The sequence below is a fragment of the Petromyzon marinus genome, chromosome 18, assembly GCF_048934315.1.
Source record: "Petromyzon marinus isolate PM22_M1 ecotype Great Lakes invasive population chromosome 18, UKy_Petmar_22M1.pri1.0, whole genome shotgun sequence".
NCBI lineage: Eukaryota > Metazoa > Chordata > Hyperoartia > Petromyzontiformes > Petromyzontidae > Petromyzon > Petromyzon marinus.
Genome location: NC_133684.1, coordinates 10,937,458 through 10,954,018, shown reverse-complemented (window position 1 = coordinate 10,954,018; position 16,561 = coordinate 10,937,458). Strand labels below are relative to the sequence as shown.

The 16,561-nt window shown below is 42.6% G+C and overlaps 1 protein-coding gene across 1 annotated transcript in view; it reads left to right on the top strand.

Moving 5' to 3' along the window:
• LOC116943508 (neurobeachin-like) overlaps positions 1-16,561 on the top strand; it is a 529,072-nt gene that overhangs the window by 252,048 nt on the left and 260,463 nt on the right. The window contains exons 9-10 of the mRNA XM_076067757.1: positions 13,472-13,669; positions 16,183-16,316. Of these exons, the coding sequence (XP_075923872.1) occupies positions 13,472-13,669; positions 16,183-16,316 (332 nt within the window). The remainder of the gene's footprint in view (positions 1-13,471; positions 13,670-16,182; positions 16,317-16,561) is intronic.

Sequence of the window (16,561 nt, the reverse complement as noted above, 5' to 3'; positions counted from 1 at the left end):
CCTGTTTATGCATTTCGATCCCTATGGCATTAAAGAGTTGACTTGCAAGTGGCTGTCTGTCAGGTCTGAATTCCATCTCTAAAAGAAACACACTTTTTGGCGAGGCACACTATATATATTTTTCGAGAAACCGGTGCCAAGAAGAAAATCTCATTTCCTCTGTAAATGAAATTCTGCTCTTCCACCTATAGCGGCTTGGCAGACTAGATTAAGCCTAAGTGCCCAATGTTTATTACATTACAAGCAATCTGCTAATATAATTAGTGCAATGTAAATAGAGCTGTTGCGGTAGCAAAGGTAATCTTCTCCAGCTCATCTCCATTGGCAGCTTTGAGCTAGTGAGATATATATTCCACATTTCTATGTTGGAACAATTCTCTCCATAAGATGACCTCTGTTGACTTATCAAACTCAGAAAGATGAGAGGTGGCTTCTGGGATGTGACATTTTCTACATTGTTGGAGGCATTCTAGCAATCGTGTCTCCTGGCCAAATGTTTACAAATAATATTTTTTGGAGCAATGTCCCATACGCTGATCATCGACCTAATGATGTTTAGTTTCAAATGTACCCCGGTGTGTGATGGTATATTGACCAAGTACCCATTATTAAACGTAAGGCCTTCTTCATTGTAAATTAGACATGTGCGGTATAATGGATTTAAACTGCCTAAACTTTGAAGGAAAGTTAAGAAAATGCATGGTGGCAATAATTCACCTTGCACGCAACACTTTCAGTCAGCTCATTTTACAGTGCTGTCAGGAACATTTTGTTTTGGAAAATATCCAACGCGCGTGCTTTTTAACCTTGCTCACAAGTCATGTAATTTTGGTGACTTTGATGTTGCAAAGGCTTCCAACTTCCAAAATACATACTTAAAACATATTGGAAGGATGCAAAGGTTGGGTGTGTGAGCATTCTTGTCATTGATCATCATGATATCTTCTTTGGTTATTTCGGTAAAGTCACGTAGAATGAGAATGAAAGAATAAAATAATAAAATAAAATAACACAATAGAATTCTCACAACGTTTCGGCCACAACACAAGCAGCCTTCTTCAGGTGAAAGAACAGAACTGTCGGGACGACAGAGCTTCAATTAACGCTGCTAAGATTCGCAGCGTCTTTTTAAGCTCAGTGAGAGGCGCGGCGAGCCTTGACAAAGGAGTTTACATATCAGAGCAGGAGAACTTAGCATTGAAATAGTCGAGGGATTAGCTTGTGACAGAAATAGCAGTGTTAAAGTCAAAGTTTACATATCCACAGAAGCATTTAGTATATGGACGCTAAAGGCCTCCAATTACCAACTATTATAAAGTAAACCATAGCGTCTTTTTAGTTGGGTGAGAAGCATGAAGAGCCTTGACAAAGGAGTTTACATATCAGAGCAGGAGAATTTAGCATTGAATAGCCGAGGGATTAGCTTGTGACAGAAATAGCTGTGTTAAAGTCAAAGTTTAAAAAATCAACAGAGACATTTAGTATATGGACGCTAAAGGCCTCCAATTACCAACTATTATAAAGTAAACCATAGCGTCTTTTAAGCTCGGTGAGAAGCGTGAAGAGCCTTGACAAAGGAGTTTACACATCAGCGCAGGAGAATGTAGCATTGAAATAGTCGAGGGATTAGCTTGTGACAGAAATAGCTGTGTTAAAGTCAAAGTTTAAAAAATCAACAGAGGCATTTAGTATATGGACGCTAAAGGACTCCAACTAACCAACTATCATAAAGTAAACCTATGTGAAAAAAACTAAGTCTATATCACATCAATATAATAAATGTACTTAATATATTCTTCAATAAGCTGAGCTATTAATCATACAGCAACTGGGTATACATTACACTATAAAATGAATACCATATAGTAAACCAATAAAAAACTAAAATATAAGCTCCTCAATGTTATCAATAAACTCTATATACTCTCCAATCAGCTGAGCAACTAACAATAAGTCGTTATATATCAATGGTATATGGTGAAAAATGGCGGTTTTTCCCATCCCCTCAACATCAGCACCAAGGACAGCGACATTCAGGAGGGAGGAGGAGGGAGGGATTGACTCGTCCGCCTGAATGTCGCTGTCCTTGGTGCTGATGTTAAGGGGATGTGAAAAACCGCCATTTTTCACCATATAACATTGATATATAACGACTTATTGTTAGTTGCTCAGCTGATTGGAGAGTATATAGAGTTTATTGATAACATTGGGGAGCTTATATTTTAGTTTTTTATTGGTTTACTATATGGTATTTATTATATAGTGTAATGTATACCCAGTTGCTGTATGATTAATAGCTCAGCTTATTGAAGAATAGATTAAGTACATTTATTATATTGATGTGATATAGACTTAGTTTTTTTCACATCTGTTTACTTTATGATAGTTGGTTAGTTGGAGTCCTTTAGCGTCCATATACTAAATGCCTCTGTTGATATGTAAACTTTGACTTTAACACAGCTATTTCTGTCACAAGGTAATCCCTCGACTATGTCAATGCTAAATTCTCCTGCTCTGATATGTAAACTCCCTTGTCAAGGCTCTTCACGCTTCTCACTGAACTTAAAAGACGCTATGGTTTTCTTTATAATAGTTGGTAATTGGAGGCCTTTAGCGTCCATATACTAAATGCTTCTGTGCATATTTAAACTTTGACTTTAACACTGCTATTTCTGTCACAAGCTAATCCCTCGACTATTTCAATGCTAAGTTCTCCTGTTCTGATAGGTAAACTCCTTTGTCAAGGCTCGCTGCGCCTCTCAAAAATCTTAAAAAGACGCTGCGAATCTTAGCAGCGTTAATTGAAGCTCTGTCGTCCCGACAGTTCTGTTCTTTCACCTGAAGAAGACTGCTTGTGTTTTGGCCGAAACATTGTGAAAATTTTATAGTGTTATTTTATTTTATTATTTTATTATTTTATTCTCATTCTACGTGACTTTACCGAAATAACCAAAGAAGATCAATCCTTGCAGTCACGAAAGCTTTAAATCAAAACATCATGATATCATTGATTTATAATTTCTAAGAATGTGTTTTATCATATATGTGTTTCTATTCATTCTGTCGTTGTATTAGTGTTTAAAGTTTGAAATATTTATATTTTAGTCTTTGTTTTTAGTCCTGCGAGGAGGATTATCGTTCGTGTCATAAGTTAATTTGCTACAAGAGTCGGTTCCCATTGGAAGCATTACGTTGTGAAAACGCTGTAGAATGATCAGCCTCTGTGGGATATGTAAAGTTGTTGTTGGATTACTGTTACAGTGAGAGTAAATAATATCAATTAAAATGTATGAATGTCTATGCTGGCATCATATGTAACTTATTTAATACTAAGTGGTGTCCCCATGATCCAATGAGCGTGTTAATGCTACCTGTTTCCGTTGGCAGTCGTGAGCCAGTGGTGGGAATTCAACATTTTATTCATTGGAGGAGTCACCTTATTCATCGATAAATCACTGCTGACCTCCCACAAAAGAGTACTAATTTTATCAGTCCAGGAGGAAGGATAGGCTAATTCAGCTCTACCGCTGCTGTAATCTGACCTTGCAACCATTTGAAAGTCAGTTTACCACGTAGTAGGCTTTCACGACCAATATCATCCATAACAGAGTTTTTTTAGTTAGATCATGTAAATATAAATGCGTCGTTAAACCCGCCACCACCCGACACAAGCCAATTGGTAAGACTTGGTCACGTAAACAGAACGTGGCCAGTTCGTTACTTGTACAGCACCACCGGTGTGTGTTGGAGAGTAAACCCAAAACATTTGCCATTCGAGTACCGTGACGTTTTACCGGTAATTACAACCAGCATCACCAGGCGACAGCCAGAGTACTCCTGTTTCGGTCGTGAATATGTTAGTCGAGGGGTTTACCATCAGCGCCACCTAACCAGAGCATAAGAATGTTATCGAGGTATTAAAAAAAGAAGATATAAAAGCCCTCGAATTTAATCGATCATAATTTAACACGTTGAGATGACGATAAATACATTATTAGGAAGACAGTACCATTGACAATGCCGACTTATGGACAATTTATTCAGGAAAGGCTCAATGAGTTTTCAGCATTTTTTTTCCAGGAGAATTCTGACTTAAAATTTTGGAAGCAGCATGCGCTACTTAAACCTATTCAAACCTACTCCTCCAACCTTTGGTTTGCCTCATCTTCTAGATGTGAGAGGGACACCCCCTCTAATGGAGACCCTCCTGCCAGCAGTGAAGAGAGCAACAAATTGACAGGACCGCACCCTTGGTTACCTTCACTGAGAAAGAAGACATTACATTTCAATTGATTACAGATGTATATTAATTGCTTAGATGCTTTGAGGACGGATTTTGGAGGTAAGGTTTCGACTGAGCTAGCGGCTGCAGGAAGGAAGGGAGGAAAGCAAAGGTCAAGTATGGTGGCATCAATAATGTCGGCCATGATGACCTCTCGATTTCACCTTGTGTATAAATGTATGCATGTTGAACATATTTTTCACCGTATGTAGCCAACCGTGCAAATCGTTGGTGTACATGACAACATGCTGTAAATTGATAGCATACAGTAGCAGTTGTGGATCGCGTTTTAACGATGTTTTCTAATAGAATGAATGTCCTTGGGAACAACATACATAGGCAATAAGTACATATTATATTAAAACAAGGTTTCATGGTTTTACTGAACTGATGTATGCAATGTGTGTTTATAGTGAAACTGACACAATCACACTTGTGCAGGAGGTCTGGTTGTGAAGTATCTCATTAGTGCACTTTATTAGTGGGGGCAAGGGTAGGTGGGGTGATGGGAGATTGATGACTTTAAGTTGCAGGAAAGGTTTATCCATTTTTCAATATTGGCATGAGAGTGAGAATGTCTATTTTTGCATCAGTGTTTATTTATTTCCATTATATAGAATAGAATTTTGTTTAAACTAATTATGAGCACAACAGCCATTTATGTGCAATAATTATAAAGGATGCATTTTGGCAATACATGATTTGGCTTGGTTACTATTAAATTTTTATGTAACGAAATATTTGAATGACCAATCCGTCCAAGCAATGAGCTGCACTTCAGTTATGGATCACACTGGTTCTCTAAAGCTTTGATAACTCTGTGTTGTGGCACCAATGCATTGGCAGTAATCCTATTAACCGTGGATGGATTATTTATATTATCCACGTATTTTGGAGGATAATGGGAATGATGTATCAAATTAATTCTGTTACCTGCATTTATCCATGATAAGTCACCTACAAGTGGTCTCCAGTTTTGCTAAATGATCCGGTTATCTGAAGGCAAAATCATCCCGTTTATCTGTGTTTACCTGCAGATTATCATGCCCATGTCAGGAGTTATTTTCGCACCAGGCACCAGTTTTAGGGTCTGTCATTAGTTCCCGCATGTGACCCAAATAAAAGGAATCTCATTGTGTTGATACACATTTGCATGTGTGTGTGTGTATATAGTCCATATATAATGTATATATTTGAACACATAGGATTTGTGCGGAGCAGTAGTGTAGTGGTTCGCATGCGGTGCTACAAACCCGGTGACTCGAATTCAATTCCCCCTCATGGCCAACACCAGTGACGATTATCTGAACCAGTCCTGGGCCTCCCCTAGGTCGACTCAGCCTCAAATGAGTGCCTGGTGCGATGTGTATACATTACGACTCGGGGACAAAGGTGGCCGGGCGTGGTGCTGGCCACCCACGTCCCCCTCGTATGCCCTGCTGGCCTTCATAGGTGCTACTCGCGAACATCACTTGCCCCAACAGTCTGTGAAAACTATACGGGGGAACTTTGTCTTTTTTTATAGTGCGTATATACGCACGTGTGTGTGTCATTACTGTTCTCCCCTGTGATGATAGTCGCTGTGTGTCTATGAATGCCTGTGCATCGGAAGCACAACTTCACGCCGCCCGACCTTGTTTGGAGCGACGTGAAGTCCCGGCTTGCCTGGCACAGCAGTCTGGTACCTCCAGGAGGTGTTGCCGTCCTACGAATATGACGGCGAAAAGTCATCAATGTGGAAAAGTTTCGAGTTCGTGGCCACGGTGGGGCGGGGAGCTGCGGGGAACGTGCTGAGGTTGGCTCTGACAAAAAAAAAGTGACTTGTGCCTGGACAGCTGAGGGCTTCTTATGCCATGGGTAGAGCAACTCTTAGGCTCAAGGCATGCCCCTGGGCAGTGATTATTCTTAAAGATAGACTGGCTCCTACTGTCACGATCATTGGCGACGGTCAATGGCCACGGCTCCTGCCACAGGAATGTGTAAGGTCTACCACAGATCAAAGTCTGCAACTGGAGATGATCACTACTGCATGTTTGAGAAGGCAGACACTTGGACTTTGCCTTTCCGCTACATGACCGTGAAACTAGACGCACAAAAAATGATGGCAGTGTCACCTTTCACTCGGCATTTTTGTTTATGCAGCGCAGTTGCACGGTTTCTGATCATCACAAAGTGCCCCCCTGTGAGTGCACGTAAAGGATGTGCGTGATGCCAAACGATTCGTACACATTGCGATGCAACACAAGAACTATCCTGCTTGTGATCCGAGTACAGGAAAGCTTTGCCCAACGCGGTTTACCGCACGTGTGTTGGGCCCTACACGTTGTACCTAATGAAGGGTTTTTTGGAACATGGTGGGAGTGGGGGGAGCAGTGATGCTGTCTCTGTACGCCGTTCGACGCTCTTAAGAGTCTCCTCTGCACGTCGAACAAAGTAGTGCCGTGTGAGTGCTGCATCCGTTTGGACGGTGGGAATGAATCAGCTGTGAGAATCATTTATTCACCGCGCATGTCTGATAATGTAACACACTCCACACACACAACACAATCTCGTCATCCACTCGTTGAGGACGTTAGTCATGCGGACGCCTCGAACGAGAATTGGTAACTTTGAAGTGACAGTGTTAGGGGAGAGCCTCGGGTTAGCATTTGTGGCAGGGGCAAAATTATCACTCTTTTTGTTGACCTAACTCTACAAGATTTCCAATCTCATCATTTATTCAAGGATGCCGAGTCGCTCTTCATTTCTTCTGCGTATGTGTACGCTCTTAATTTTTCAATTTCACCGAAACATAAAATCCCCATCTTCATTCCTCTTCCTGCACCCCGGCACTCAAGCCCAACGCCCGCCCCTGACACTCAATCCCCAGCTCGATGCTCGCCCATAACGCTGTCACTCGAACGCTAATGATTCACCATCTAGGCATCTGTCTAACGTCCTCAACGAGTGGACGACTACGGCAATGTGTAAACATTGGTGTTGTGCGTACACAAAAAAATAAATGCACAAAACTGTAAAAAAAATAACAAATGACTGGAAATGTGAGCAATATCATGAACACATTAGTGCATGGTCGTCTTCTGTAGTTAAAGAGTCACCTGGCTTCAAGTCCCCTCGATTATCCAGTCGCACTGCAAAGCCAAAGGTTACGTGCGGTTGAATGCATTGGATGAGTATCATAGAAACAGTAATATTTTACTAAGGCTCTATGTTCTGCTGGTGTAATTGTTTTATACGGAATATATATATGGGTTGAATGGTGGAGCAGTAGTTAGCGCACTGGACTATGCACCCCGCTGCCCGAGTTCAATTCCTGGCCATGGCTACCATCGGTGGCGAGTGATACCTGAGCTGAACGTGGGCCTCTTCACCGATCCGCAACGATAAGCGTGGTGAAGTTTAGTCAAAAGGAAATCCGTGACTAACGTGGCGGCGACCAGAAGTGGAATGACAAAGGACCATACATTTTAAATGTCTTACTTTTTACAAAGCATGGAGCAAAGAAAAAAACATTGTGTGTATGGAAGAAACATTATGAATCTGATGGGTCTTGATCCACTTGAATGTAAGTGCATGGAAACAAAAATAAAAGCCTTGCAAGAGTGAACTCTGAACAGCAGTGTGTTGTTCTCACTTTTGAGAAGTATGCAGCGGGAAACACAGTGGGAAAATTGCCCCTTACTTTGAAGATCTTCTAAAATAACTCCATTGATCAGATACGCCCGTGGTTCTGAAGCAGTGCTCAAGGCTCTGATAGCAGAGTTACGTCATACTGCAGTATGTACCCAAAGTGAAATGGGAGTAAAAAATAAATGCTTACCAAGCATGTGTCTGCAATACATGGAGAGTGGGTTCGCTACCAAGCACCAATATCCTGTCTTCCCGAGGTAGACAAAGCCTTAGACGAGTACCTATTAGAGTACACATGATGGTTGGGGATATAAAGGTGGTCGGGCGTACTGCACGCCGCACCGTTCACGCCTTCAGGGCTGTGATCCCAACCCCCTGATATATGTTGTATGTTTGGCGTTTGCATTTTCTCCCCGTGGTTGCGTCGATTTTTTTCTCCTGGCTCTCCGGTTGTTCCCTTCACATTTAGAGACGTGCGTTTAGAGTATTTCACTGCTATACATTTCCACGCGATAAGCCACTTCGTTGCGCTATAATTTGTGGCCGGGTTGCTTCTGAAAAAGAGCGAAATAGCTCAGTGGACCTTACCTGCTAAAATAAAAAAATAGTTTAGTTCATAGTTTACTTCAGTTGTTTGCAATGCCGGCTTTAATTCGTGCTCAAAAAATAGTACTTGTGTAGTGAGTCCAACTGATTCACAGACGTTGTTCTTTAGAGGGATCACATTTATTGTAACATCAACACATAACACAAGGGGTAACTGCCCTTTCACCAGATACAGCCTAGGGTGGTGGCCACCCAGCTAACTACCCTATACGGCGGAGTTACAGCTACGAAGGGTCGGACCCTCACTCGGGTCCCGACCACGTGCTGATGCCTGTAGAGCTTCCAGCTTGTCGGACGTAGAGCTTCAGCTTGTAGAATGCAGCGACCCCGGTCCCTCTCAGGGACCTGCCTTATATCCCCCCACGGGTCAGGGCTGCTCCGCCCTCACCTTCTGGAGCCTTCCAGCTCCCTCTCGTGATCACCCCCTCGTCCCCCCACCTGGGGGCCTCTCTGTGGACACTCCAGATCACGTGTCCGCGGGGTCAACCAGAGTGCCATGGCCCGGGACAACCCTGCCCCTGGGCTGACACTCTCCTACTCCCCCCTGTGGGAGCCACCACCACACGCTGTGCGTGGTGCCCGCGCTATCCCAGCACACGCCAAGCCCCGCTAGGGCTGGTACTACACCCGCCTACGGGGTGTACGCGATGACGGTGCATCGCGTGCCGTGGCCCTCTCAGGCCGGCACCGTACAGTGACATCCCTGATGTCACTAAACTTGCACCCACACTTGAGGCTAAAGAGGAGATTTCTGTGGTTTGTGTTTCTGTACTCATCCACTGTTGGTGGATTTTGAGATGTACTCATTTTAAAATATGAAGATGTAGCCACTTCTCAAATCCCTTGAACAACTGCAGAAAATAAGCAATTTGTCGAATGGTCTAAGCAGCAAAAACAATCATATTTTATATCTAATAATGACAAATGGTGAATCTTTGTATACCAGCAAAGTTTGATGTAACTTATTATACCTAAAATGTAATTAATTTTATAACTATACAAAATGTATCTCCGATTTAGTTTGAGACCTGGTGACTATCAATTTGTGACTTTGCCTAATTCTTTCAACAAACCCTGTCACCATCTGGCCAACATTTGAGACATCCACAAATCGTGGAATAATTGGTTTTGCTTAAAGTGGACTTGAGTTGGTATTTTTGGGGTCGGTGGAAACTTGTCACAGAGTGCTCAAAACACAAACAAAATATTGCACGTTAAATCCTGGTCGTGAATCTACCCAGCCTATTTCATCCTTTCTCCAGAGTCACTGAAGTCAACAGTATTTGCCCAATTAAACCTTTCCCGTTCCGAAACATCTGCAAGTTGCTAGGTGGGAGTCAAGTCCACCACTGAATTTTGGAATGTGCAAGCGGTAGCATTAATTTAACTTAGAGAGGCATAGCTCCGTTGTTTTAAAAGACATTGTACTTTCTGCAGATAACTGTTGTGACATAACCGCACTCTATGATAGCTGGCGCCAAACTGTGCCACACCCCCTCCCGCGTGGCCTTGTGGGAGCCTCGGTATGTCTTATGACCTGAAGACGAACTGATAGAATTATTTGATTTTAGTTTTTCGTCTGATTCCGTTCCAGAAAAAAAACTGATGACGTACACTTACGTCATCGGAATGGGAAAGGGTTAACAGACTCGTCCCGCCACAGCAATGTGACATGTCCGTGACCTGTTCAGGGTGCAGCCAATGGAGATGATCAGCAAAAATCTTTTGAGCATGGAGATACTTTATCACTTGTTCTATTTAAAGTTCAACTTGTTTATAAGTACCGTATAGAACGCTGCAGTCATGAGTTAATTAATTTCAAGCATGCTAAATGCATGTTAAGTTGTAAATAAAAGGAACATTAATCAACGTCTCGCCTGGTTCCACTTGCCCCCGCACAGCTGAGTTAGATAATTCACAAGTGCAAAAGGGTGTTTGTCTTTCCTGCTTTAGCAGTTCAGCAGTAATTGAAAACAGCTCATGTAATTTATAACCGTGTATCCTGTTTTATCAGATCCATTTACTGGCTTCCAACCCACCTGCATAATGCCCCCCTCATTAGCTTCATAATGCTCGAATACTTCGCTCCTACTTGCCCATCTTTGTCCGCCATCGAAAAGCTAATTTAATACTATCAAGAAGCTTTTGAAAAAGGCCAAATAATACTGAAGAGCGCAGAATGAGTTGTTTGAGCCTGTCATTCAAGCACGAGGTTGCTCTGTTGCAGATTGTATAGGTCGTGGCTTTATTAGCATTGGCCACCAATTTAAATGCTGCTCAGGCTCGTTTGATTACACCTAAGTATTTGACAATGTTTTTCAAATTTAACACGTGGTAGACTTTTACGACAAATATTATCCATAATAGAGGGGTTTTTTTGGTTAGATCGCATTAATGTCTTGTACTCGAATTGTTAAATGTTGTGGGTTTGCTCTCCAACACACCGGTGTGCTGAACTAGTAACTAATTGGCATGTTTTGTTTACGTGACAAATCTTACTAATTGGCTGTGTCGAGTGGTACTATGGTTATTAAAATGATTACTTTTCTATTCAATTCGTGCTAATAATGAAGCCAATTCATATCCCAAAAAACTGTTTCGATGCTCAAATATGTATTGGGCATTACTCTTCTCCTATGGCGCTCCTGAGCGAGTGGTGGGAATGCCATCGTCCTATGTCTTTATAAATATCATTATTGGCACCCCGCAGAGTGGTATTCGTTTTCATAAACCCCCGACTTGGATTTCAATTTGTGGCCGTCTTCTTAAAAGGCAAGAGCTCCAAACCAAAGTGCCACCTGTCCAGGCAGCCAGGGCAATTAGTGATTCATCATCAGATATCTCAATGTTCAGAGCACTAAGCCAACCATTCATAATGAAGGTTTTTGGGTTAGATCGCGTTATTTATAAATGTGTCGTAATCCTCCACCACCCGACATGGCCAATCAGCAAAACAAAGTGTCACGTTGACAAAAGACTAATAGTTCACTACTTTAGCCCACCGGTGTGTTGAAGAGTGAATCCACAACATTTACAGTTTGAGTACGACGTTTCGCTGGTAATTACATCCAGCATCATCGGGCAATTCGCCAGAATGGTAAAGTCCTCACTTGCTCCCGGTCTTAAATAGAGCAGCAGGGTGACATCATCATTTAACTCATTCAGGTGCAGTGATTTGAGCTGAAGGGGGTGTATTGTAATTATATAATCGATTCGTAATCGAATTTTGATTTAAAGCTTTCGTGACTGCAGTGATTCATATTCTTGGTTCTTTCGGTAAAGTCACGTTGAAGGGAAACAATAAAATATTAAAATATATATATAAAACAATAAAATTCTCACGACGTCTTCTTTGGTTCTTTCGGTAAAGTCACGTAGAATGAGAATAAAATAATAAAATAACACGATAAAATTCTCACGACGTTTCGGCCACAACGCAAGCGGCCGCTTGCGTTGTGGCCGAAACGTCGTGAGAATTTTATTGTGTTATTTTATTATTTTATTCTCATTCTACGTGACTTTACCGAAAGAACCAAAGAAGATGAATCCTTGCAGTTATGAAAGCCGTGGCAGATCACTGTTATAATTCAGTAGGCTCACATGACATTGACTTCTCCAAGACAGAGGTTCTTTGCAAGCCATCTGGCTACCATGAGAGATTCGTTCATGAGGCTATCCACATATACAAACACAGAGACAATTTCAACCGAGAAGATGGATTCTGGCTTGGCAATCATTGGAAGGATTTGATAAACCATTTCGGGTCTTAATTGATTGTTCACGCTTACGGTGGCTTTCAGACAGCATACATTAATTTTTCGTCTCCCCCCTCCTCTTTTCCGAACATAGATGGACTCGTCCTTCTAAATAAACTGTCAAATCGCTATCCGTGGTGCTAACGTTTAAAAATAAATACAAACCGCCACTTCTTTCAAATGTTCTTGCCGTTGGTTTTCACACCTGATGATGACTGTTTGTGTTACAGTCGAAACGTCGTGAGAATTTTATTGTTTTATATATTTTATTATTTTATTGTTTCCCTTCAATGTGACTTTACCGAAAGAACCAAGAATATGATTCGTAATCAGTCAATGGTTATGATTAGTAATGAGTTTTAGATTAGTAATTAGTTGTAATGTGTGTTATTGTGATTATGCTACATTAGTAATCCGTTAATTAGTATGTGTTTTCCCTATAAGGAATTGTAATATGTATTATTTAGTAATACGCTTCCAAGCCGCACTAAGCCTGTAGCTGTCAGAGCGATTAAAGTTATTTCTATTTCTCTCAATTTCGTACTCAAACTGTAAATGTTGTGGATTCACTCTTCAACACACCGGTGGGCTAAAGTAGTGAACTATTTATCTTTTGTCAACGTGACACTTTTTTGCTGATTGGCCGTGTCGTGTGGTGGAGGGTTACGACACATTTATAAATAACGCGATCTAACCCAAAAACCTTTATTATGAATAATATTGGTCGTGAAAGCCTACGTGTTAAACTGACTAAGCCAACCACTTAGATCCTGGGTTCGAATCCAGGTATACATCTACAATTAAACTGGATTCTCAAATTGATGAATTAACAGTCTTGGTCCAGTCATGAATGACTGCACGAAAATACCATCATATTTAATTTGGTTTTTCACTGAATATGGTGAAGTTTCAGTTCAGGTTGACTGTCAAACAACGAACGTAACAGTCGAACCATGCGCCCCTCCTAGTGTGGATATGTGGATCTATGTTCTACGATGTATCCTCTTGCAGGGATGGTCTCTAACACCCGGGGCAGCGGACTGCTTCTTGACAGTTCCCAATGTATACTTTGTCTGAGGACGTGACACTGACAAGCATTACTCGTATGAAATTTGAAAAAAAAGGCAAATGAAAAAATATATTTATTGCTGTGCATGTGTTTTTATTCCCCCCCCCCCCCCCCACATATATATTTCAGAGCACTTTCAAGTTCAAATCCGAGAGCGACATCCTGCTCGCTGAGCATCACAAGCAGGTGCTGTACGACGGCAAGCTGGCCAGCAGCATCGTGTTCACCTACAACCCCACGGCCACCGACGCCCAGCTCTGCCTGGAGTCATCACCTCGGGACAATGCCTCCATCTTCGTGCACTCCCCCCATGCGCTCATGCTGCAGGTGAGCACCCGTGTTGCCGCTCCAGAGGCTATTTGCCTGGCGTGCCGTGAAATGTAAAGTTTGGCTTCGTTTCGTTTCAGCACGGATGAGATCTCAAAAGGGGTCGGCATGGTCTCGTCTTGTAAGAGGGACCTGGGGCATTGGTGGTCTGCCAGAAGTGGGCCATGATTGCTGCGTACTGTGTAATCCCATCTTCTTTGGTTCTTTCGGTAAAGTCACGTAGAATGAGAATAAAATAATAAAATAAAACAATTGAGTGATTTGCGGGTCATTTTAGAATTTGGCACATTTGGTCCCTGACACTGGGACACAGTGGCCTACTCTTGTGAATGACATCACCAGGAGTTTTAACGCCCACTGTGAAGTGAAGTGGATGGTGCATAGCACCATCACGGTGATTCCACCCGCAGCAATCACCAGGGCGGTTGCTGGATTCGAACCGTCAACAAACGGCGACTGCGCTGCCGCTGGACTGTGTTACCGAGCCTGATTCGTAACGAAAGATGCCCTATCATTGTCATCGATGATCCCGAAGATTGTTGGATGTCTTTAAGCAAAACTGCCATTCTACCATTGTTCGCCTTGTGATTTTTTCGATCATGTTATTATTTTTATACATTCCTGTATTTGTCAAGAACTTGTTGGTGGTAGCCTTGTGCATATGCCGCCATTCAGTCAGTTAATAAAATGTATTTTGAAATCCATGGCCAATGCACATTTAACTGGAGCAAAACACAAAAAACGCAGTCCGTTGATACGGGGCTTTTGAAAAATGGACTTAAACCTCTGTCACATGGTTGAACTGTCTCCTGTTTTCAGATAATCTGGCGAGGCAATCGCCCAGAAAATAATATGTGGTGGGGAGCACAAAGGCAATGATATGAGAGATTATAGCAGAGGGAAATTAAGACCAACCAGCAGAAGGATGCAGTGAATTGATATTTCTAACAGACGTCACCTTTTCACACGTGGAATTATGTAATTCTCTTGATTGCTCGCCTGTACCTGAATGCTCTTGCACTGCACAATTGCACATGATTAAATAAAAAGCCGTGGTTTGCGTTTACAGTAATTTTCCTGACTGTCCAATGCATTCATCTCACCTTTTGATTTCTGCAGGCTCCAAAAATGATGTTAAAAAATATATTCTTTTGAATCTGCCTCCTCGTAATTTCCCCTCGTCTTCCTAATCAGAGAATTGTAGGTACATCACTCGTCTGCATTATGCCAGATGAGATCCACGAGATACCAGTTCACCTCTTCTCCATAACACTAAAAGATGGGGCTCTTCACCCCGCATCGTGCCATCAGGACGTCTTCGCCTGGATCATTGAGCCGAGTGCAGCTCCACGCACTCGTAAACAGCATATCTAACCATGGTTCAAAGATAGAAGTTCCACATACATATAAATAATGTTATACCATTAACTGGACATTATGGATTCTGATTTTACACCCATGGCCCTGAGACAGTGGTGGAATTTCCACATGCCTTGGACAAGAGCTAGTTTCTTTTTTTCTTTCTTCATATGAACCTTATGGCGGGACCCCGGGGTCCCGAATAAACAGAAGTCAAAATCGAAATTAATTTATTTCTTTTTGGCAACTGCGTCCGTCCCACCACGCACATAAACGCCGCGCCCCACCTGGCGTGGATCGTTCTGTTGTCGTGTCGTGTCCAAGCGCAGCGAGGATGAACGCACACAAGAGCTGAACAAGCGAATGCACTCCATGCTCGGGTATGGGCAGGATCATAACAAGTCTTATCCAAAGCTGCTCAAACTGCTTACACGACTTAAGGCCTTTATTTGTCATAACGGTATGCATAATACAGTGAAACTGCTCTCTTATCTTAATTATTAATTGTGACCTACCAATTTCTGCAGCCAGGATCAATCTATGACAATCCTCTTACCTGCAGATATTTAACAGATGAGATGCGTTGCACCATTAATTCCTCCTGTTTTAACTTTCAATCAGAGGCTCTGAGTCTGTGTCCTGGTAAGTGGTTTACCTTAGCCTCTTACCGCCTTCGTGATGATCATATCAAACTTCTTCTGTGGTCCTCTGCTCAATGGCAAGTCTTTAGTCTCAGGCTCCCTCCATCCTCTCCAAACTTGAGCTTTCCCCTTGGTTTCAATGCACGGCCTCCCCCTTTCCTTCCTTAAAGTCATCAAACAGAATCGATTTCTTTGCCTCTTGGCCTCTTTCTCAACATCCTTACTTCTAGAATATCCGGAATCAGGTGTTCACCTCCGAGAATGTGCCCGATCCACGTATTAAATACTTTTCTGGATTGTTCTAAATGAGACTCCTCCCTAACCAAATCACTTTGCAAGGAGTCAATAACGGTCTGTCTATGACAACACTGTTCCGTGCCAACAAATATACAATTTCCACCACTCGCAGGGATGCACTGCGACCGGCTATGGCTACTGCGGAATTTGCGTTGCGGGTGTTGCGCGGGGAGTAGGCACCTGCTGACCGTTTGCCCGCGTGCCTTGCCTGCACAGGATGTCAAGGCCATCATCACCTACTCGATCCACAGCGCCATCCACTCCATTGGCGGAGTACAGGTCCTCTTCCCACTCTTCGCTCAGCTCGACTACCGGCAGCACAGCGAGGAGCACACGGACACCACAGTCTGGTGAGCGCCACGCACCACGTGTGCGCGTGCTTGTGTACGTTGAACTTCTTTCGCACCGTACGTCGCCAAATGTGCTGATCGGAGGTGCAGGGGAAGGACAACAAACGAAACAAGTGGACATTTAGGTGGGAGGGTGGTCGGATCGGGGTGGTTAATGTCCGTGTCGAAACTACCGAGCCACATTTCTCACCCTGGTATTGTAGATCCATCTATAGCAAATATGTAAAGCACAACGTTTGGCTGAG